Here is a 24,332-nt window from a genome sequence, read left to right as displayed (position 1 = left end):
TAAAACTCAGATGCTCAGATGCTCTTTTTTAAATGTAAAACTCAAATGCTCTAATGCTCTTTTTTAAATGTAAAACTCAAATGCTCAGATGCTCTTTTTTAAATGTAAAACTCAGATGCTCGAATGCTCTCTCTCTAATGTGAAAGCAGCGGGTATATACGCGGCTCTGAGTGCTGAATGCAGCGGGTATATACGCGGCTCTGAGCGCTGAATGCAGCGGGTATATACGCGGCTCTGAGCGCTGAATGCGGCGGGTATATACACGGCTCTGAGTGCTGAATGCAGCGGGTATATACGCGGCTCTGAGCGCTGAATGCGGCTCAGTTGAAAGGACTGGCATTCCCGCGTAATTCATGTCCGTTCTATTCATCTTTGAAAGTGCGCCATTTCCCGGTCTTCTGTAGAAGAGTGCGCGTGCGGTTCATTTCACACGTTCATCTCCAGCGCGTTTATAATGCTGCGTTATTCAGGTCCAACATCCCGGAGAAGAAAAGGCCCAGCAGACTGCAAGACCATAAAACCAGCCGCTATCGAATATCGCTCCGCAATACCAGTTTGTTTTCAGGCTAATTGCGCTTATTACCCATAAACCACCTGTCCTGACGTTGCGGATCAATCACAGCGTCCCACCCAGGATGGGCTACGTTATGACCCTACCGCCAACCGCCGCGATGAATCACCATGGAGACGTCCGCCTTGAATTTCATTTAAATGAAAAATTGAGGCGACTGCAATTTCAACAACGTGCAGAAAATTAATTAATATCCATGAACGGCGAGTGTTGGCCTTAATGCCTGCAGGATTAGTTATTTATTTATTTGTTTTTGATTAAATGCAACTGTCAGTGGCACAGCAAGACAAAAGTATATTGCAATTTAATAAGTTGTCAATTTAAATATTTTTTTTTCGTGTTTACATCATCAACCGTAATTCAGATTCCCCCACCCCGCCCCCAGCGTGATTTCCCTGCACAGGAGAGGAGTGTCCATGCATTGTCCTGGTGCGCTTTTGTATAGACAGTCCCTGTCCTGGCTCTGGTCTGACGGCAGGCAGATTCGCCCATTTCATGCTTTTCAGGTGTTTCTCTCTCTGGGTGCGTGACCTCCGACCTCCAGCGTCTGTAACAGGAGAAGAGCCTTTGACCCTTTACTGAAGAGCCTTTGGCCCTTTACTGAAGAGCCTTTGGCCCTTTACTGAAGAGCCTTTGACCCTTTACTGAAGAGCCTTTGGCCCTTTACTGAAGAGCCTTTGGCCCTTTACTGAAGAGCCTTTGGCCCTTTACTGAAGAGCCTTTGACCCTTTACTGAAGAGCCTTTGACCCTTTACTGAAGAGCCTTTGACCCTTTACTGAAGAGCCTTTGACCCTTTACTGAAGAGCCTTTGACCCTTTACTGAAGAGCCTTTGGCCCTTTACTGAAGAGCCTTTGGCCCTTTACTGAAGAGCCTTTGACCCTTTACTGAAGAGCCCTTGACCCTTTACTGAAGAGCCTTTGACCCTTTACTGAAGAGCCCTTTGACTGCACATTTAAAATTAACTTATCAGACCAACCACAACATGAGAGCAAGCTATTACATAACCTGAACAGATTTATTTGACTAATTTTCTATTATACGAGTATGCTATTTCAAACGGACTTGTATATGGTTATTTTACTGTAATGACAAGATTGACTTTAAGCAGATTTGTATTTGAGCATTCCTGAGTGTTTTGGTGTTGCTTGCAAAAGAGCAATATTTTTTTTAAATGCATCTGCCACAGTCTGTAGGCTTCACAGAACTTAATAGTTATGTTTTATAAAAATAATTTCGGATGGGGACTTATTCTTGGTACATAAATAATGGTAATCATTTTAGAGTCTTTGAAAATGTACTGAATATTTATATCCTGCCAGTGAACGCATTACATTAAAGTCAAGGAACCTGCTCACTAACGGCATTTATCAGTGAGATTCAGCCTAAAATCACTGCCTGTAAAAGAATATTCACTCACTGTGTGGTGTGTCCAGGCCTCAGTTAGTGTATAAATTATTAAATTCTGTGTTAAAGGAGAGATGTTTCTTAGTAACCATACCGGTTTCCTCATTGTGAACTGCAGTCTCTCCATTTAACCAGCCAGTAAGTAAATCATTTTGGGCAGTGTCCTTTCCACTGCCCCGATTGGCTAGCAAGTTATCCCCTTATTTGCTGATTCGTTGCTGTGTTATTGAGATATGATATTGAACTTATGCACGTTGTGGAAAACAAAAAAAACGGGCATTTATTTCCTATATAAATAGTGAAAAATTGGATTTTTGTCATTAGATTCAGCAGTGTGTAAAAGCAGGGGCAGGGCAGTGTATGCCCACAGACAGCGCAGTGGTTTCACAGTCAATGTGGGCCCTCACACTCCTTCCCTCTGCTTAAAAACCCAACACCATGGCCGTGTTCACTGACCCAGGAGTGCTAGTTTTTGTCCTCGTGCTGTTGCTCTTTTATAGCCAGGCTGGGAGCGTGTGACTGTGGAGGAACATCTGTGGTCTCTGTTTTTATTCAGGGGAACTACAGCACACCACATCTGTCCCTTTACCCAAAATCCCTTTTATTGGCTTGGTTTTTTTCCTGTGAAAGCTCAGTGAAACACATGTGATGGAACTGAGCTGATCTACTGAACGTGTGTGACCGTGCAGCCGCATGGTCAGCCTGATTGGGCCCGCAGTCCATGTAAGAGTTTTGTTTGTGAGGGCATGTACACTGGGCTGTATGGAGAGAGGCAGTGGCGTCACTAGGGTTGGTGATACCCAGTGCGGTTTGCTGTTGGTGTCACCCCATGCTGCTGTTGGATGTTGTCGACCGGCACCCCCCACACCCCCCTAGTGACGGAGAGAGGTGTGTGTGTGTGTGTGTGTGTGTGTGCGTGTGTGTGTGTGTGTGTGTGTCTGTGTGTGTGAGAGAGTGTCTGTGTGTGTGAGAGTGTGTGTGTGTCTGTGAGTGTGTGTGTGTCTGCGTGCGTGTGAGAGAGAGAAACAGAGAGCTTGCTTTGTAATGTGTGCTTTTACAGGGAGCAGGAGCTGGAGATGGAAAGCCATTTGGGGCTGTCTCTGGAGCTCAGAAAGAGCATCTGTGCCTAATGGAATCTTCTGTACTTTCTAATCCAGGTCATACCTTCACAGGTGCACAAAAATAAATGTTTACTCGTGGACAATCGGCGCTGTGGTTTTAAAGTGCTCTCTTTCCGCTGGACGGGATGGTGCGGCTCCATCAGCGGTCTGAGTGGCTCTGAACATCTGAGCACCGGGAGGCTCTCAGAGCCGCTGAAAGGCTGAGACGCTGAGACGCTGAAACTCTGAGACTCTGAGACGCTGAGACGCTGAAACTCTGAGCCGCTGAAACTCTGAGACGCTGAGACGCTGAGACGCTGAAACTCTGAGACTCTGAGACGCTGAGACGCTGAAACTCTGAGCCGCTGAAACTCTGAGACGCTGAGACTCTGAGACTCTGAGACGCTGAGACTCTGAGACGCTGAGACGCTGAGACTCTGAGACGCTGAGACGCTGAGACTCTGAGACGCTGAGACTCTGAAACGCTGAGACTCTGAGACGCTGAGACTCTGAAACGCTGAGACTCTGAGACTCTGAGACTCTGAAACGTTGAGACTCTGAGACGCTGAGACGCTGAGACTCTGAGACGCTGAGACGCTGAAACGCTGAGACTGAGGCGCTGAGACTCTGAGACGCTGAGACGCTGAAACGCTGAGACTGAGGCGCTGAGACTCTGAGACTCTGAAACGCTGAGACGCTGAAACGCTGAGACGCTCTCCTCTGCGGCGGGAATGCCTCAGCGCTCGACTCGCTCGCGCTCACGGTCGAAAGAAAGACGGAGGTGATTGATCATGTGCCTTCTGTGTGGCTGGGCTGCGCGTATGTTATATTTCTGACATGTGGCAGCCATTTTGTGCCACAAAACTCACCAACACAGAGAGAGCGGGTCACTGTCCCTCTCACACTGGGGGAGGACTAGGTGATCAGGTTAAGAGATCCCGGTGATGAAATTTTGGCAGCCCATTCTGTCTAGGTTTTAGCCGTGAGAACCGTAGGCCTGGTCTGTGCCGTGCACACAGGTAGTCTACCTGTCAGAGACGCTGCCGGTTAAAGGAAGTAAACCGTGTGGTCAGGACACAGGGCCCCTGCGTCTGTGGGGTATTCTGTGCTGAAGGAATCCTCTCATTGTCTCTGCTTGCTCAGTCCGCAGTGCAGCTCTGGTTCATGTGTGTGTATATATGAGCCGTTCCGGGGTGTCCTGCGTTTGGGGTGTCAGTGTGCTGCCTGGTCTTGTGGAAGGCGCTATATCAGCAGTACGTTACGCTACCAGTGAAATCCTGATTCCCCACTCTGCTGGGGCTGTTTTGATGGAAATTAATTTCTGAAGAGTGTGTAATGTAATTTTTTATTTTTTTGGTAATGATTGAATTTGAAAGCAGTGAAGAGGCGTTAAATAGTTGTGTGGCATATAATCAGATAAATTATGCTCAGAGCATCAGTTTAGTAAACACAACTTGTCCTCATTTAACCAAGAAGGCACTCATCGTTTTTTCCATCACTGTGGAAAAAAGAGCAAAATATTACCCTGTTGGGTTCACTCTAGGAAAAATGCCTTTTATAAAGTTTAATAATTATGTTATTTATATTGAATCATGTGCCACAGGTATGCTCCTGAGAGAGACGTGTGTGTGTGTGTGTGTGTGTGAGAGAGTGTGTTTGAGTGTGTGTATGTGTGTGTGCGTGGGAGAGTATGTGTGTGTGCTATAGAATGTGACTCTTTAAAATTTGAAACTGTGAGAAAAACATTCTCATTATTAGATGAAGGTTAAGTGGGGTCTGGTGATCATTACCGTCTGCTTCCCTCTCTTTTCCTGCCCCAGTTCTAAAGTGATAATTTACTCACTTGCGCTTGATGTCCCTTGTTGATATTGTTAATTAAAAGCTGTTATGAGCATTAAAAGGGAGGCAGTGTTGGTGCTGTCATTTGAGAAATCTCAGAACCGTGTCTGTACTGTGTAACAGCCCAGCACTGGGTTCTGTCTGTACTGTATAACTGAGTTGTCTGTAGTGTGTAACAGTGCTGTCTGTAGTGTGCTGTGTGACAGGGCTGTCTGTAGTGTGCTGTGTGACAGGGCTGTCTGCAGTGTGCTGTGTGACAGGGCTGTCGGTAGTGTGCTGTGTGACAGTGCTGTCTGTAGTGTGCTGTATGACAGTGCTGTCTGTAGTGTGCTGTGTGACAGGGCTGTCTGCAGTGTGCTGTGTGACAGGGCTGTCGGTAGTGTGCTGTGTGACAGGGCTGTCTGTAGTGTGTAACAGGGCTGTCTGTAGTGTGTAACAGGGCTGTCTGTAGTGTGCTGTGTGACAGGGCTGTCTGTAGTGTGCTGTGTAACAGTGCTGTCTGTAGTGTGTAACAGTGCTGTCTGTAGTGCGCTGTGTGACAGGGCTGTCTGTAGTGTGTAACAGTGCTGTCTGTAGTGTGCTGTGTGACAGGGCTGTCTGTAGTGTGCTGTGTAACAGTGCTGTCTGTAGTGTGTAACAGTGCTGTCTGTAGTGTGCTGTGTGACAGGGCTGTCTGTAGTGTGCTGTGTGACAGGGCTGTCTGTAGTGTGCTGTGTGACAGGGCTGTCTGTAGTGTGCTGTGTGACAGGGCTGTCTGTAGTGTGCTGTGTGAAGCCAGGTGTCTTATGTGTCCTGCAGGCCCTGGTTCCTGTGTGAAGGGCTCTCGTTGGGGCTCTAGGTAACCTGCAGTCTCAGGTGAGCTGTCACTCTGGAAATAAGAACCGTTTCTGAGCCTCTAATGTCGTCTCCTGTGAGTGTTTGTATTCAGCAGCGTGAACTCATGACTCAAACCGGGGTTATGGGATTCGGGTGTCCTCGTAGTAAAGTTGACTGTCGTAGGTGACCTCAGTCTACAGGGCATGAAGACCTGCGCTTATAGCCCTGTATGTTTGAGTCGCTCCCCGAGCGGAATGCGCTTCTGCGCTTCGTCTCTGGAGCCCTCCTCTAATGCATTACCCTTCGCGGGTTTCAGCTCCTGCTCTGGCTCCGCGCGGTCTCTCTCTCTCTCTCTCGCGCCTCGTGGGGGAATATGATAACGCAGGAACAGGGCCGCCGCGGTCTCTCTCTCTCTCTCGCGCCTCGTGGGGGAATATGATAACGCAGGAACAGGAGCGCCCGGCTCCTTCTCCTTCGCCTCGTGGGAATATGATAACTGCGGAACAGGCCGCCGCGTCTCTCTCTCTCTCCGCCTCGTGGGGGAATATGATAACGCAGGAACAGGGCCGCCGCGGTCTCTCTCTCTCTCTCGCGCCTCGTGGGGGAATATGATAACGCAGGAACAGGGCCGCCGCGGTCTCTCTCTCTCTCTCGCCTCGTGGGGGAATATGATAACGCAGGAACAGGGCCGCCGCGGTCTCTCACGTCACGGCAGATAGCGGGGCTCGCCGCTTACGATGCGCGGCTGGATAAGGAGGGTTATCTCTTCCCAGGCCGGGCCTAATTATGGGCTGGGTTTCTCGATAGCGGGAACGCTGCTGTCCTCTTCCTGATAAGCTGTGCGGTGGCTGTGTGAAATTCAGCCCAGGTAATTACAGCTCAAACTGCACAGCGTGGTTATCTGTGCCCTTAAACACTCTGCTGTTCCCTCAGCACAAACACATCGGTTATGTACAGCACCGCACAGCTATCTGTACAAGCTGCTCGGGTTCTCTTCAGATCCGCTACTTGGGGAAGTTATGCTTGTGGAAATATTTTTGGGAGGCATACTCATGCTTTTTGTCCAGACACTTTTTGTCACATAATGTATGTTTCTAAGAAAATAATATCTGCCATGCTCTGTGGTAATTTATTTAAGATCACTGTATCTAATGACTGGATTTGATTGTATAAACATTTGCCACAAAAATGTATCATCAAAAAGTAAAATCCCAAAGGCTGCTCTGGTAAAAATGGTGAGAGCTGAGAAGATAAAATTCATGACTTGCTGGATTTGTTTGCATGTCTGGCTCAGATATGCAGACACTCCCACAGATGCTGAGACTTGTCACTTGCCAAAAGTAAAATCATATGAAGACTTTTGTTCTGATTATTGTGTGTGTGTGAGTGTGAGTGCGTGTGCGTGTGTGCGAGTGAATGTGTGTGTGTGTGTGTGCGTGTGCACTTGCGCATGTGTGTGCTCAGGTGCTAGTGCGTGTGTGTGTGTGTGTGTGTGTGTGTGTGTGTGCGTGTGCATGCGTGCGTGCACATGCGTGTGAGTGCGTGTGTGTGTGTGTGTCAGTGTTTCTTTTAATGCTGTTCTCTAGGTATTTACTGAAGAAGTAACGAGTTAAGGTTTTATAAATATGGTTGGTATTGATTGTGCGCTTGACTGTTTCGTCTCAGGGGAATTTGCGCTGTTGGCCGGCCCCCTCTGTGTTGTTATCTGAAGTATTTTAACTCGATGAAACTGAATTAAATCTTGAAATTGATTTGCTTCCATGAGCTCCCAGATAATTTTCTTCAGAGCTTTTATAGTGAATAATCTTTTCCTAAAAACATTGGCCCTTACTCTCACTCCTTTAACTTCGATTCACTCATTTAACTCTCTGCTGTGACTCCTTTAATTCTTTCTGCTGTGACTCACTCATTTAACTCTCTGCTGTGACTCCTTTAACTCTCTCTGCTCTGACTCACTCCTTTAACTCTCTCTGCTGTGACTCACTCCTTTAACTCTTTCTGCTGTGACTCACTCATTTAACTCTCTGCTGTGACTCCTTTAACTCTCTCTGCTCTGACTCACTCCTTTAACTCTCTCTGCTGTGACTCACTCCTTTAACTCTCTGTTGTGACTCATTTAACTCTCTCTGCTGTGACTCACTCCTTTAACTCTCTGTTGTGACTCATTTAACTCTCTGCTGTGACTCACTCCTTTAACTCTCTCTGCTTTGACTCACTCCTTTAACTCTCTCTGCTATGACTCACTCCTTTAACTTTATTTGTTTGTGAATGTTAAATTCACTGCTTCTTGTCCTGCCATACTTTGTTTTTCCCAGGTGTCTGTGACATTTGCTGTGGGCTCAGAAGTTCACCAGCAGATGACAAATGACTTCTCCCAGATAGGAAAGCCTTTCCTGATGGGCACAGTAGCGCTGGGTGAGTTTCCCGTGTCAGAGCGTGCTACTACAGCACTAGTACCGCACTAGTACAGGGCTAGTACAGCGCTAGTACAGCACTAGTACAGCGGTACTACAGCGCTAGTACAATGCTAGTAGAGCGATAATCCAGCGCTAGTAGAGCACTAGTCCAGTGCTAATCCAGCGCTAATCCCGCACTAGTCCAGCACTAGTCCAGTGCTAGTCCAGGGCTAGCCCAGCGCTAGTACAATGCTAGTAGATTGCTAGTCCAGCGCTAGTCCAGCGCTAGTCCAGCGCTAGTACAGTGCTAGTACAGTGCTAGTACAGGGCTAGTACAATGCTAGTAGAGCACTAGTCCAACGCTAGTCCAGCGCTAGTCCAGGGCTAGTACAGGAGAGTAAATCCCTCACTCTGAGAGAACTCAAATGAAAGAACAGTGAGTGAAAGAGTGACTTCATACAGCCCTGAGTGATGAGCATCTTCTGGCAGCTAGATGGAGCTGGGAGATCTTCCCAGAGTCCTGGGTTCACCTTCAGGAGGTTAATGAGAGTTTGCCTTGATTGGCAATTGATAGAAGTCTGGTTGCCAAGCGACCCGATGTCTGTTTTTTTACTATAGCACCTAACATAACAACAATTTGATTGACTTCATTGTTTATATTAGTATCCTCAGCGTAGACTGTTGTGGTTTGATTTCACATTTAAAACACATTAGGGGATATTGCACCGGTGACTTTGTGATTTTAACTCTACCATTTGTATTTATTTAAATGCCTTTTCTGAGATGCTGAAAGTGTGTTTTTTTTCAGGGCTGGTCTTGATTTGTTTTATTTTGTTTTTTTCCTGCAGGTGGGATTGTTAATGTGATGCCCTTTCTATTCTCTGAAATATCCAATAACAGAACCCAGGTAAGGCTGTAACTCAGTATCATACAGCAGTGTACACACAGACACAGCAGTGTAAACACACATGCTCACACACACACACACAGCAGTGTACACACTCACACACACACACAGCAGTGTGCACACGCACACAGTAGTGTACACACGGACACACACACACACACACACACACACACACACAGTAGTGTACACACGCACACACACACAGCAGTGTACACACTCACACACACACACACACACACACAGAAGTGTAAACACTCACACCGTCTCACACACACACACACACACACTGTGCTTAATTGAGTGTATCTCTCTGTGAGGTGAAGCTGCTGTATTCAGGCTGTTTCTCCTGCACAGCAGTCCTGTTGCATCCTGGCCCTGGAGGGTAATGGTGTGAAAAACATACCTTAAATACTGTCTCCCCCTGTCCTGCCCTCTCCCTCTCCCCATCTCCCCATCTCCCTCTCTCCCTCTCCCCTCTCTCCCTCTCTCCCCCTCTCCCCCTCTCCCTGTCTCCCTCTCCCCCTCTCTCCCTCTCCCCCTTTCTCCCCCTCTCCCTTTCTCCTGGTCAATACCAAACTCTCTCTCTTACTGTACCAAACACTCTCACTTACTCAATACCTAGCTCTCTCTCTTACTGTACCAAACACTCTCACTTACTCAATACCTAGCTCTCTCTCTTACTGTACCAAACACTCTCACTTACTCAATACCTAGCTGTCTCTCTTACTGTACCAAACACTCTCACTTACTCAATACCTAGCTCTCTCTCTTACTGTACCAAACACTCTCACTTACTCAATACCTAGCTCTCTCTCTTACTGTACCAAACACTCTCACTTACTCAATACCTAGCTCTCTCTCTTACTGTACCAAACACTCTCACTTACTCAATACCTAGCTCTCTCTCTTACTGTACCAAACACTCTCTCTTACTCTATACCAAATACTCTGTCTTACTGTACCAAACACTCTCTCTTACTCAATACCAAATACTGTCACTTACTGTACCAAACACTCTCACTTACTCAATACCTAGCTCTCTCTCTTACTGTACCAAACACTCTCACTTACTCAATACCTAGCTCTCTCTCTTACTGTACCAAACACTCTCTCTTACTCAATACCAAATACTGTTTGCACTGTCCCTTACAAATATCACTCACACTCTCTCTTACCAGATATTCCCACTCAGTCACTGCACACACAAAATTATTGGTAAACTTGTGTACCTTATGAAGCAGTGTTTTTGAAACACGTTTTGTTAGATAGGTTTTTGCTGCTGTGTACATTAATTTTTGGGAAGTGAATATTGTTCAGTTAAAACAGGCAGAGGGGCTGTGCGCAATAAAAAATGCAGAGATCGACATGTCCGATATTGTGTAATATCGTTTAATAAAATCGGCCTGTTGCAGATCCTGTGGTTCAGACGAGCCGTGCTGGCGGGGCTGGTCACCTGCGCCATTTTGAATGTCTTATGGTGAGTTCACCTTTCTTACAGATTATAGATCCCTCACGTCATTTCACCCCGACGATGCTCATTTGGGAACAGGAGCATTAAAGGGGAGATTTTAACCAATCAGAGTACACCAGGAAATAGACACTGCGCTCCAACGTTGCGTCTGTGGGAGGAAGGGTTAATTCACCGTAACTGGACCTGGGTTCTGTGTTTCCAAGGTGACTGTATAACAGGTGATCAGGAAGCTGATTGGCTCTGCGGGGCCCAGGGGGGCGGTTTCCTGTCCGCCGTCTGAGCGCCCGCTTTCAGGAGCGATTCGGCTCGATGGCGGCCTATGCTGAACCCCGCTGAACCCCGCTGAACCCCAATGAACCCCGCTGAACCCCACTGAATCCCACTGAACCCCAATGAACCCCACTGAATCCCACTTAACCCCAATGAACCCCGCTGAACCCCACTGAATCCCACTGAACCCTGCTGAACCCCAATGAACCCCGCTGAATCCCACTGAACCCTGCTGAACCCCACTGAATCCCACTGCACCTTGCTGAATCCCGCTGAATCCCATTGAACCCCGCTGAACCCCACTGAATCCCACTGAACCTTGCTGAATCCTGCTGAACCCCGCTGAATCCCACTGAACCCTGCTGAACCCCACTGAATCCCACTGCACCTTGCTGAATCCCGCTGAATCCCATTGAACCCCGCTGAACCCGGCTGAATCCCGCTGAATCCCACTGAACCTTGCTGAATCCTGCTGAACCTGAAGGCAGGCAGGCGGAGGGGGGGGTGTGTGGTTTCCCTCCTGCTCTCTGAACTGCTCATTGGCCCCCGGATGCACCTGATCATCCGTACAGAACCTGTTGTGTCTGCGGGCAGAGAGAGAAAGCAATTACAGCACTGGTGATGAAATGGAAGGTGTTTGGATGCAGGAGATGAGATCTCCCCCCAGCACTGCTACAGATGTATGCTGTGGGGGGGGGGGGGGATGTGGCAGTGTATTATAATGGTTAATGGGTAGAGAACTGGCCTTGTAGGTTGCAGGTTTTAGTCCCAAGTAAGACACAGCCATTGTACCCTTGCTTCAGGGTGTGTCCTGCCATGCAAGTGGGCTCCATGTAAAAAATAATTTTTAAAAAATGCTAAAGCCGTGTAAGTTGCTGTGGATAAAAGTATCTGCTAAATGCACATAATGTAATGTAATGTACATTCAGATAATTGTGCTGTAATGTAAAGGAAGACAAATTGTTGAAAGGAACCAATATTCACCTTCTTTCCATCAGGAAATCTATATTCAGCATCCAAACTCCTTATTTACTGAAACGCATACATGCATAAATAGACTGAAGTACTGAAAGACTTGTATAAACACCCAGCTGGGTCTGATAAAGGAGTTTTTAATGATTTGTGGTGAGATGTTATTTCTGGACTCAGCGTTGTGCTTGTAAGTGGTTTACATTGCGTCATTAGTAGCTGTATTTGAAGTGTTTGGAGTTTATAGGATTAAAATTTTTACATCTGATAAATATTTCAGGTATTAGCTCTCTGTGGATATTGATGGTGCTGAATTTGTTTCCTTCCGTGGAAATGTTCAGCAGTGATACTGGAACAGAATTTTTATGCAGAAGGCGGACTCTGGTGAATAAGACTGCGCAAGCAGTCCGGAAGCTTCTCTCGTGTTGATTTAGAGACGTATTGAAGGGGACGGGACGGATGGCTGATCCGGGGGTCCTGACTGCTGGCTGTAGGACTGTGGGGTCTGCTGGACTCACTGTCCTCTTTACCAGAAAAAAACACAGAGAAGGGAAACTGCTGCTCGTCAAGCGCAGGTTTAATACTTTTACACTGCTTACATTACTGCAGGACTGCAGAACTGCGCAGCTATGACTGGTGAACTATGCAGGTATGACTGGTAAACTGTGCAGATGTGACTGATAAACTGTGCAGATGTGACTGGAAAACTATGCAGGTATGACTGGTAAACTGCAGATGTGACTGGTAAACTGCAGATGTGACTGATAAACTGCGCAGTTGTGACTGGTAAACTATGCAGGTGTGACTGGTAAACTGCACAGATGTGACTGGTAAACCACGCAGGTATGACTGGTAAACTGTACAGGTGTGGCAGGTAAACTGTGCAGTTGACTGCAGGCCTCTGAAGTTCAGAGCAAAGTGGGTTGGGGAAGTAAGATGTTTGGGGAAAACAGACCAACCTTGTTGTGCACCTGAGGTGTGAAAGTGGGGAATAAACACTGTTGTTCTCACCTCGTTACTTTGTAGAACAGGGGCATTGAAACTGTTGTCTCCCTGTCGCATGCATGCTCTCTGCATCTCCCTGCCGCATGCATGCGCTCTGCATCTCTCTGCCGCATGCATGCGCTCTGCATCTCCCTGCCGCATGCATGTGCTCTGCATCTCCCTGCCGCATGCATGTGCTCTGCATCTCCCTCTCGCGTGCATGCACTCTGCATCTCCCTGTCGCGTGCATGCGCTCTGCATCTCCCTGTCGCATGCATGCGGCCTGCATCTCCCTGTTGCTCTAGCGGTTTTGCCTGAAAAAGAAGATGTTTCACAAAAACGAGGGTGACGCAATTTACACAAAAACCCTGGCAGTCTCCGGGCTCTGGGGTTAGTCTCACACCGCGTCCGGTGCTTCTCCCACACCGTTCATTCTGCAGCTTTGCAGTTTGATGCACAGTTTTCGCAGCTCGCATAGCTCTACGGGTCCCCTCCCGCTATTCAAAAGAGAACAGAGAAATCAAATAACAATGATCCTGTGCTGAAAGCAGCTGAAGCATCGCCACAACAAATTAACAGATAAATCTCCCCTGTCCCAAGCTGGGCTGTGGAAATCAGCGGTATATAAAGTTCTTCATTACTTTCCCAGCTGCTGAGTTTCCCTCCGCTGTGACTGAACAATAACGTGTGAGTGTGTGTGCGTGTGCGTGTGCGTGTGCGTGTGCGTGTGCGTGTGAGTGTGTGTTTGTGTGTGTGTGTGTGTGTGCGTGTGCGTGTGTGTGTGTGCATGCGTGAGTGTGCGTGTTTGTGTGTGTGCGTGTGCGTGTGCGTGTGAGTGTGTGTGTTTGTGTGTGTGTGTGTGTGCGCGTGTGTGTGCGTGTGTGTCTCTGCGCGTGTGCGTGTGAGTGTGTTTGTGTGCGTGTGCGTGTTTGTGCGCGTGTGTGTGCGTGTGAGTGTGCGTGTTTGTGTGTGTGCGTGTGCGTGTTTGTGCGTGTGCGTGTGCGTGTGCGTGTGAGTGTTTGTGTGTGTGTGTGCGCGTGTGCGTGTGTGTGTGAGTGTGTGTGTGCGTGTGATTACATGTGATTGCGGGCATGCTGTCTGTCACTCAGGCAGTCAGACAGACTGTCCCAGTGCAGCAGCTGTAGCCTTTGTATTTCCTCCTGACCCTGAATGCCTTCTCTCCCCCCCCCCAGTGTCCTGTATGAATGCCAAACCACCACCCCCCCCCTTCATTCAGCATGTTTCTCTTGTGTAATGCTTTGCCTGTAACAGCTGTGTTATTCTAATTCATCCATTTTAAATCCTCTCATTCTTTCTAAAATTAGTTCTAGAATTCAATGTCTGTACTCTGCCTAAATAGATCTAACCCCCCCATCCCTCTCCCTCCCCCTATCCCCCTTTCAGGGCACAGTGTTTGTTGCCCTTCTTTTCATACTGTGTGTGGTAAGCGATCGATAGTTTTACTCTTCAGGCTGGATTTGCAGGTGCTGATCTCTCTCTGTAGTGCGGTGGGAATGCAGTATCTTACAGTCTCCTCCGGCCACCTGCCACGTGCTGTTTGCCAGCTTTTAAACGTTTTTATTCCTTCCCAGGCAAACTGAATTTGAGAAGCAGGTGTGTGGTTTGCTTGTAACTGGGGTAATGCAGTGTCTGTGTGTGTGTGTATATATATATATATGATAAAAATGGACCAATAAGCCGCAGCCCAAACGCACGGTGCTCTGCACATCCACCTCACATCCCAATCTGGAGCGGCGTCCACCTCCAACATTAAAACTCCGCCCCCTTTTCAAACAAATTGTGCAGGTGTCACTCCCTGCCCCCCCCTCCCCCCACCCTGTGTTGAGCTGCCTTGTTCCTGAGCTGAATAATTGAGTCTTCGGCAGGGTGAACGGTGGCGCATCGCTAACAAACGCGGGGGGGCGTGCGGGCCACACATTGATCACCGCGGGACGGGGATGACTGCCCCCGGTGAGCTATGGCGAAGGGGGGGGGGTGCCGCCGCTGCGATCAGAAATTTGTCACAAAAATGAGAAGGAGCCCTTCCTCAGCCGCGCGTGTCAGGTGCGCCGCCCGTGCGGTTCATCAGCCGATAAACTCTGATAAATAGTCTCAGAGCAGCAAACTCAGACCCGTCAGCCAGCGCAGCTGCTCATAAATCCGGCACTGTTTGAGAAGCGACGCCCTGATAGCAGTTAGAAAATGGCCGCTTACGAGAAGGCACTGCTACATGTATAAACCGCGCTAATAGATGACCCGGAGCGGGTCATTAGCATAGATAGGCCCTGGGGTCATGTTGGAGGACAGCACATGGAGGAAAGGGTTGAGTTGGGGCATTACTCTGTGCAGCTGTCATTGCGTGACCTCTGTGTGACCTTGGGAGCTTGGGCTACCACAGGGCTGAAGACTTTTGATTAAGAGCAACAGTCAGGACGTTAGCTTTGCTCTTTCGGAGGTAATCAGAAAGTACGTTGTTCCAGAACGTAACAGAATTTAACTTGTTTGTTTCTTTATGTTCTTGGGAGAATTAGAAAAGTGTTTCCATCCTGTCCTCTTTTTAAATGATCAATTTCAGCAAGGCCTGTTCTCCTGTTTCCTCCCCTAATAATAATAATAATAATAACTTTATACATTTTATAATATTATAACTTTTATAATAAATAACTTTATTTGTAGAGAATCAAACAACTCAAAGTGCTTCACCGTGTAATAATAAAAGATGATACATTAAACAGAAGGGTAAAATACGCAGTCAAATACATGGATAAAATAATAAAATTCAAAAAACAACAAAAAATAGTACATTTGTGTTAGAAGCATGTCTGTGGTGTATGTGTAGTGGAAGTTCAAATCATGTGTCTTTTCAATACATTTCCCCTTAAGCCCTGCTTCATTCTGGTCTATAAGAGTAAAGGTCACATGTCATTGTTGCCGTGAGCTACAGCATGGGATTCTGAGAGCTGAGGTCATGGGCAGCCAATGAAATTCCAGAAACCAGGCTAGGCCCTCGCTGAGCGCTCCTGGGGCGGTTCTCCATCCAAAGGAAACCCACACACTGCTGCGCTTCCTGAGACCTGACGCCATGTGTGTTACCAATTTGGCAGGTCAGAAATTTGCAGAAATGAATTACACGTTCCCAATCGTCTGTTTTACGGACTGGCTTTTCGTAATTGCATCATAAATCAAACATTTTCTGCAGATTGATAATGGTGGAGAAGTGGAAATGTCTCTTAACGGATGCAGTGTTTTTAGCCTCGGTGTCTAATCAGACGCCATTTTTCATCGTATAAAGGCCTAATGTGGCGGGATGCACACGGTCCAGATCGCTACGGTTACCACTGCTGCTTCACTGCGATATTCTGCCGAGGCGTTCTCCCAATGTTCAGCATTTATTAGCACCAAATTGGCCTTGGATTGGATTACTTAAACAAATGCATTTGGTTTTTTTTGTGTGTTTTTCCAAGATAATCAAAGTTTCCGGAGGGGTTGGGTCCTCTTTTTTGGCTGAATTGCTGTTTTCAGTGAATGGGAGCCACACGTAGAGAGTCGGGTGTCTCCTTTCAGAAGTGCATTCTGGGATATACCTTGTGTATAGAGCACGGGCCTTATGGAAGCATGCCGACCATCTCTTCCCATAATGACTCTTCCTGAACGGCAAGGGCCAGCAAAGCCCCCCAGCCCCCCCCCCCCCCCCCCCATCTGCATGCGGTCCTCAGTCACTACTCTCCAGGGTTCAGTCACAGCAGCCTTCAAAGCAAGAGACAGCAGCAGAGAGGGAGTGAGGGAGAGAAAAAAGAGAGGAGAGACAGAAACAGATAGGCAGAGAGACAGAATGAGACTTATATAGAGAGACAGAGTAACATGAGCAGAAGGGAGAGAGAGAGAAGAGACAGACAGAGACAGATTTAAACAGAGGAACGAGAGAGAGTGTGTTTGTGTGTGTGTGTGTGTGTGTGCGTCATGCATGTGTGTGTGTGTGTGTGTGTGTGTGTATGTGTATGTGCGTGTGTGCGTGCGTGCATGTGTGTGTGTGTGTGTGTGTGTGTGTGTGTGTGTTTTCGTGTGGGGGAGCTCTTCTCTAGTGCTCTGTTCTCTCCCAGGAGGGCCTTGGTATTAATAAGCTGTTTCTGCAGGCTGGTGCTCGGCATTGACCTGTTTTCTGCTCTCAATGTGAGTTAGATGTGCAGATGATCCTCTGTGCGCATAAAACTCAGAGTCTTTCTGTCTGACCCTCCTCTTTCGGGGGGAAGTGGGGCTGTCCTGTAAAAGCTTCTGTTCCATGGACACAGTGATGTTCATTAGTAACTGGCCATGTGACCCAACCACACACACCCACTGTCTGATTACTTATTCTGTTCCAGTGTAGAAACCACACTGCTGACACTCTGTAGAAACCACACTGCTGACACACTGTAGAAACCACTCTGCTGTTCCACTGTAGAAACCACACTGCTGACACACTGTAGAAACCACACTGCTGTTCCACTGTAGAAACCACACTGCTGACACACTGTAGAAACCACACTGCTGTTCCACTGTATAAACCACACTGCTGTTCCACTGTAGAAACCACACTTCCATTTTAGGGAACCATAATGCTTGGAACATATTAATATTATGTAAATGAAAGTAGTCATGTTTAGTACTTTCTAACATATGTTTTGCATTCAATAACTGCTTGAAGTCTGTGACCCATAGACATCACCAGGTGGTAAGTATCGTCTCTGGTGATGCTCTGCCAGGCCTGTACTGCATCCATCTTCAGCTCCTGCTTGTTTCGAGGGTTAGCTGCCTTAAGTTTTCTCTTCAGCATATGAAAGGCATGTTCAATTAAATTCAACTTGGGTGAATGACAAAGCAATGACTTTTCCCGTTTTTGGCTTTGGAAAAACTCTTTTGTTGCTTCAGCAGTATGTTTGAGACCCCTTTCTTGCTGTAGGATGAACTGCCACCCAATGAGCTTGGAGGCATTTGCCTGAACTTGAGCAGATAAGCTGCTTTTGTGCAAGTTCAGAGTTCATCATGCTGTAATCTGGCCGTGCTGTGATCTGGCCGTGCTGTATTTGTGGTGCATCTTGCAGTGTAGCCTCTGTGATTCTGTTTATGAAGAGTCCTGTGGGCAGTATTCACTGACACATCCCCGCCTGCTTCCTGAAGAGTGTTTCTGATCTGTCAGACAGGTGTCTGGGTGGTTTTTCTTTATTATGGAGAGAATTTCTCAGTCATGAACTGTAGAGGTCTTCCTTGGCCTACCAGGCCCTTTGTGATTACTGAGCCTGACAGTTTTTTCTTATCTCTCAACCTAATAATGGCCTCTTTGACTTTCACTGGCACAACTCTGATCCTCATGTTTACAAACACCGATAACAGACTGACTGTTTGATGGCAAATCTAAAATTGTGGAGTATGGAGGCAAATCAAGAAAAAAACTAAAAAAAACAAAGTCTTTGTCCCAAACATTATGGAGCTATATATATAGATAATTGATAATCCGTTTGATCTTTAAAACTAGCACATGTATATTATTTTATGAAATAGTAAATGTTTTGTGTGTAGTGTGTATTATTGTAATTGAAGTGTGTGCCGTATTAGTGTGATAATAATAATAATCTAACTGTCCTGTATATGAAGCATAGCTCAAGGTCTCGCTGTGTCACAGTTCATTTGAATGCGGTATTTTTGCTTTGTCCTCTGGGATGCGGTATTTTTGTCCCTTTCCTTCCCCCTGCTCTCGGACTTAACGGCTTTATTTGGGGAGGAGAGCGGCTCATTTGCACCTGAACACCCTGCTCTCCAGGGCCGGGCTCCAGGCTGCAGTGTGTGCTCACGTCCCCAACGAGGGCAAATTTCTGCAACTGCCTGACTGCAGAGCACTGCAGTAATGGAGAGTGGAACAAGGCCAATCACTTATCTATTCATCTCTCTGTCTCCCTCCGTCTCTCTCCCTCCTTCTCTCCATCTCTCTCTCCCTTTCTCTTCTGTCTCTCCCTCCCTCCCTCCCTCCATCTCTCCTTCCCTTCCACCCTCTTCTCTCTCTCTCTCTCAGGTGCTGGGCAGTGTTGGAAATTGTTCCCCAGATGTCTGTTCAGAAGGTTTTAGAAGATGGAGTCTGGAATAAGAGTGCATCACTACCAGCGTACACACTCACCTACTCCAACATCTCTCTAGAGCAGTGAGTACACACTCATCTACTCCAACATCTCTCTAGAGCAGTGAGTACACACTCACCTATTCCAACATCTCTCTAGAGCAGTGAGTACACACTAATGTCTCTCTGGAACAGTGAGTACACACTAATGTCTCTCTAGAGCAGAGAGTACACACTCACCTACTCTATCTCTCTAGAGCAGTGAGTACACACTCATCTACTCCAACATCTCTCTAGAGCAGTGGGTGACCGTAGCCTATAAGTCTTCTAGAGTCGTGAGTTATCTTCAAGTGCTTCTGAGCAGTGAGTCCTCTAGCTCAGCCTAGGGCGTGAGTAGCAACTCCCTCGTCCACACTCGTCTAGAGCAGTGGTCACAGCCCCTCTCCACATTCTGGGCGTGAGTCACTTGAGCAATCGTAAGCTTGGCGGGTGCGCAGCTTGTTCTTGGATGCAGCAGAGACTGGGGTTGTGACCTTGCTGCTTCCATTGTGGTCAGTGAGTGGCTCGTCGGTGCAGCCTAGATTTTGACACACGTTAGGCGGCTCGTGAAAGTTTGACAACAGGCGCGTTACCGAGAGGTGGTGGTTTGTGTCTGTCATAGGGTGGGGGGTTTCTGCGAGGTGGGTGGGTGGTTGTGAGTGGGGTGCGGTTGTGTCGTCAGGTGGGGGTGGTCGTAGAGGGGTGGGTTTGTCTGTCAGGTGGGTTGGGTTTTTTTCGTGGGGTGGGTGGGTTGTGTCTGTCGAAGGGTGGGTGGTTGTTCTTGGAGGTGGGTGGGTGTGTCGTCGTAGGGGGGGGGTGGGTGTGTCTGGTAGAGGGTGCGTGGTCTGTCGAGAGGTGGGTGGGGTTTGTGTCTGTTGAGAGGTGGTGGGGTTGTGTCGGAGGTGGGTGCGGTTGTGTCTGTCGAGGGTGGTGGGGTTGGTGTCGTAGGGTGGTGGGTTGTGTCTGCGAGAGTGGGTTGGTTGTTCGTCGTGGGGGGTTGGGGTTGTGTCGCGAAGTGGGGTGGTTAGTTCGAGATTTTGGAGGGTGTGGCCTCTGGGTGCTCAGACTGTAGGGGCTCTGAAGTAGCAGGACTGCCACTAAACGTCGCAAATAGCTGCTCCTGTCCCAAATCATCCGTCCAAATATGCCTCGCCCAAATCAGCCCTCTAGTCCCCAAAGACGCCCCTCGTCCCCAAATCAGCCGCCCCCTACGCCCCCAAATGCCCCCCTCGTCCCTCCATTGCTGGGCTGCCTGAACGCGCACTTTCCGCCACAGATTCCGTTGCAGAGGCGTGGCGGGTTGCGGCAGCTTGTTCTTGGCATTAATGAGGCGAGGAGAGCGGGGCTGTAAGAGCGCCGGCCCGCTTCCCTTGGTGGCGGTGATGTGCTCCAGGTCGAGTGCGTCCTGCGGGAGGCTGTGTGACAGAGCCGCCGCGTCTGATCCAGCGAGCGCGGCCTGCGGAACGGCGGCTGCGCCGGCTCTGTGTGCTCCCTCCTCCCAGACGGAAGCTCAAACGAGCGCGTGGGCGGCCTGTATGTATTATACATCAGGCTAAATTTGAGAATGAATGATTTAGCGCAGTTTTAAGGGGGCCTGGTGTCGGGGAAGACGTGCCGTCCCTCCGTTCGCCTCCACAGGAAGAGCAGCTCAGATTCTGCTGCGCCTGATCAGTGATGTCACTTCCTTGGGAAGCGTCCCTGGATCGCATCGCAGCACTTTTCCGAGCGGGGGGGGTAGTGAACCAGAGGTCCGAGCGATCCGTGAGGCCGTGTCCTGCAGTAACTGATTCCAACGAAGAGGCGGTTTAGGGCACGTGTTCATTAGACCTATGAGTGTTCATTAAGCCTATGAGTTCATTAGATTTATGAGTGTTCATTAAGCCTATGAGTGTTCATTAGATTTATGAGTGTTCATTAGACCTATGAGTGTTCATTAGACCTATGAGTGTTCATTAAGCCTATGAGTTCATTAGATTTATGAGTGTTCATTAGATTTATGAGTGTTCATTAGATTTGAGTGTTCATTAAGCCTATGAGTGTTCATTAGATTTATGAGTGTTCATTAGATTTATGAGTGTTCATTAGACCTATGAATGTCCATTATGCCTATGAGTGTTCATTAGGTCTATGATGTTCATTTGGCCTTTTGACCTCAACTCTTGAACTTCCTTGTTTCTGTTAGCAGTAGTTGTCTATTTATAGCTTTTTTAAGTAACATGAAAATCACTGCAGCTATATAGCTCCCCAGGTCTGTTTTCCCAGGTTTACCAGAAACATAACTGATAAATAAATGAAGTTAAATCTAATTGTGTTTTTAAATGGGCCTTTAATACCGGGTGTAGTAGAGTGGCAGTTGTGTGCGGGTAGATAGATGATTGCTTTCACTGTGGATGTTAACACAGCAAGTGTTACAATGTCGATACCTGTCAGATACCGTTATTGCTTTAGGACAAAGTCTGGGATTTTGAAGTCTGTGTTCGACATTTTCAAAAGATACACTTGACCTTCCGAATCTCTTGCTGTGATTTCAGCCAAAAAGAACCATCGACCAGCGGATATGGATCGTTCCCTTTCAGTGAAGCAGAGTGCGCTTCCTTTTCTGATCAGCCTTTTAATTTGGCTTTAATTAAAAATGTGTTGGCAACAGTATTGCTGCATTATTTTGTGTGTTGAAACCAACTCGATCGCTAATAGGAGGGGGCTTCTGGTTTTCACCGTCTTTTGATTCAGATTGTCAAGGAGCATGAAGGATTTATGCTTTCCACACAATCGGAGTGCAATTAACCAGCCAGGGAAATTGACATTTCCATAACATTTAATACAATGAAATTCAAGATTTGCTTCGCTACAAGGGCAGCTTGGCTGAATATCTTCCTTATACTACAGGCTACTGTAGCTACATTAACACAAATCAAACTGAAGCTGCTTAACAACTATAGACAGGAGGCAGGATGTCGTTCCAGACGCTGAAAAATATCTTGATCTTGGAACAGGAGCGACACTTATCTAGAGTTTTGCCCGGTCGGCGTGAAAACTTGTGGGTAGATACTGTACATTTCTCACGCCGTGTGCAGTGTGTGTCCGCGCCGGTTGTATGTATGCGTAAAACTAGCCACGGAAAACCCGCAGCAGCTTTCATTTTCTCACCGATGGTTTCATCCCCTAAGTAGCCCGATTGGGTGGTGAAAAACGCTGTAAATGCTGCCTTAACTACCGCAGAAAAATATTACAGTATCAAGCTCAAATGAATGAAATATTTTGTAGAGTAGGACTGTTAAGGGAAATGAGTGAATATAAACTGGCATAATTTTACGCGTAGGCGCTGTGTCTATGGAGAAGCTCTAGCCAGGCCAAAAGCGTGAGCGTCTTTGAATAGCGTAGCCTAGCCGCTAATGAGAAAGCGCATGTAGATGGCAAACTTCTCTATCTAAAATGTCACTCTTGAATGGGAAATGGCTTTTTGTTCCTGCTTTGTAATGTTGGCTGAAACGATGGTAATCTTCGGTGAAGTACGCATGTACGTATGGAAGCTTGACTGAGAGAAATGCACCCGCACGCTGTATGAACTGTGTAGAAAATACCGAGATAAGCTGCGCGACGTTTTAATAATGCCTGTTGTCAAGAGCGCGCGACGCTCTACGAAAAGCCTGATTCTGGGCTGGTGCGCGAGGGAAAATGTGCCGTCCCCAAGTGAATATGCTATAAATATTGCGCGTGCTGAATATAAATCGGAACGTGGTACTGATGATTTTGGACTTCTGAAAGAAGGACACATTAATTGATAAAATGAAGTATGCGTACGCAGCATCACGTGCACTGCTGAACTAAAAACAAATCAGGCCATTGTCATATTCTTTTCAAAATACAAAAAATGGAAAGGAGAACGTTTATTGTCAGAATAACTGGCTAAATGTTACAGTTACTGAGCTTGCGGCCATTTAGTGTTGTAAACGGTCATTTGTGGGGTTTTTTTGTTTGTTTGTTTGTTTTTTTTAAGTAATTATGACAGTTTATTTGTATCAACTGACAGTTGAATATACCTAAAAGTAATTGCAGTCTGTACGTTTTTACATTTCCCAAAAAATTGGATTAAACTGATAGTTTTTGTTTAACAAAAAAGTACTTTTTGTTCTTCATTATGTATAAATCAGGTGTAACTGTACGTGTTAATTTACCATAAGAACTTTGCAGTATATAAACAGTGCTCGTGTGCTTTTAAGACATATCCAGTATGGTTGCCTGTAGCAACTGAATACAAATTTAATAAGCAGTGCATCCAATCACAAACTGTTCACTGTGAATATGTCACGTCATTGAATTCGCCATCATAATTAGTTCTCACGACTGTGTCACCGTGTAATACAAGGAGTGATTTGTTCTTGAAATCATATAACTTAAAAAGAACTATTATTTTTGTTTGATTCAAATAACCAATTGTGTAAATGGTTTTTTTTGTTTTTGTTTTTTTGCTCTTGTTAAGCAGTTATGTTCTTACAAGTTTTGTGCTTTTTTCCTAGTTTTTGTGACAGTCAGCTTATAAATACCCAGTTTGCAAGAAATATTTGCAAAGTGATGGTGACAGGTTTCTTGTGTTATAATTAACACAAAAAACACTGCAGTCGGGATGCTCTGCTTCTGAAGAGCAACACTGCCATCTGCAGCCCAATATCTACCTCACGAGGAACAAAACTGACAGTAAGAGGTTAACAATTATGTTATTTTTCCTTTGTAATACAACTGTATCTTCTGTCTGGCTGCCTTCTAATCTTTAATGGATAGATGTGATGTATCAAAAAGCCATCATTCTAACTCGATGTCTTAGAGTGCAATTAATCATCATTGGCAAATGGATTTTTAAAAATTGTTTCAAAATTCTGTGGAGTTAAAGCCAGCAAGCAGAGTGTGCATGGCTAGTTCAGTGGGGTTTTTTTTGGTTTTTTTTTACTGGGTTTTTTCCTTGTCTGTAATGTTCCCAATGTCTGCAACACTGCCCCTCCTCTATTACCTACAACAAATCAGAAAAAAAAAACCCCTGGAAAATAGATATTTGGCAGAATGTATTTCCTTTTTAAAAAATGTAGAAATTGTACATATTCTGTTACAGCCAAATACCCAGATATTAGAGTTTACACATAATATATTGGGTCATTTGGTGCTTTTGGTAACCGGCAAATGCTGAGGTTTAATATTGTGAGGGGGCGGGGTCGAGTCAGCAAGCTCCGCCCCAGAATCCAGGTCAGAGGCACCACCCCAGCATTACTCACTACCCCCCCCCCCCCAGGCACGCCCCCTGTGGGTGGAACAGTTGGAGGCTGGATGGTTTCTCTTGGTTGTGTGAGCCTGTGAATCGCTCACACACACACACACACACACACACACACTCACACACATACACACCCACTCACACACACTCTCTTTCTCACACACAAATGCACACACACACACACACACACACACACACAAACTCACTCACACA

The 24,332-nt window shown here is 46.8% G+C and overlaps 1 protein-coding gene across 6 annotated transcripts in view; it reads left to right on the top strand.

The window, feature by feature from the left end:
• Positions 1-24,332, top strand: part of si:ch211-51h4.2 (uncharacterized) — a 122,457-nt gene that overhangs the window by 60,613 nt on the left and 37,512 nt on the right. For all 6 annotated transcript variants that reach the window (XR_010329346.1, XM_064329980.1, XM_064329979.1 and 3 more), the window contains 4 exons: positions 8,048-8,147; positions 8,977-9,035; positions 10,448-10,512; positions 18,776-18,901. Coding sequence is in view for 5 of the 6 variants with exons in the window: in XM_064329980.1 (XP_064186050.1) it covers positions 8,048-8,147; positions 8,977-9,035; positions 10,448-10,512; positions 18,776-18,901 (350 nt within the window). In the remaining variant the exon portion in view is untranslated. The remainder of the gene's footprint in view (positions 1-8,047; positions 8,148-8,976; positions 9,036-10,447; positions 10,513-18,775; positions 18,902-24,332) is intronic.

This window comes from Anguilla rostrata, chromosome 4 (assembly GCF_018555375.3).
Source record: "Anguilla rostrata isolate EN2019 chromosome 4, ASM1855537v3, whole genome shotgun sequence".
Taxonomy (NCBI): domain Eukaryota; kingdom Metazoa; phylum Chordata; class Actinopteri; order Anguilliformes; family Anguillidae; genus Anguilla; species Anguilla rostrata.
This window is presented reverse-complemented; position numbering and strand designations above follow the sequence as displayed.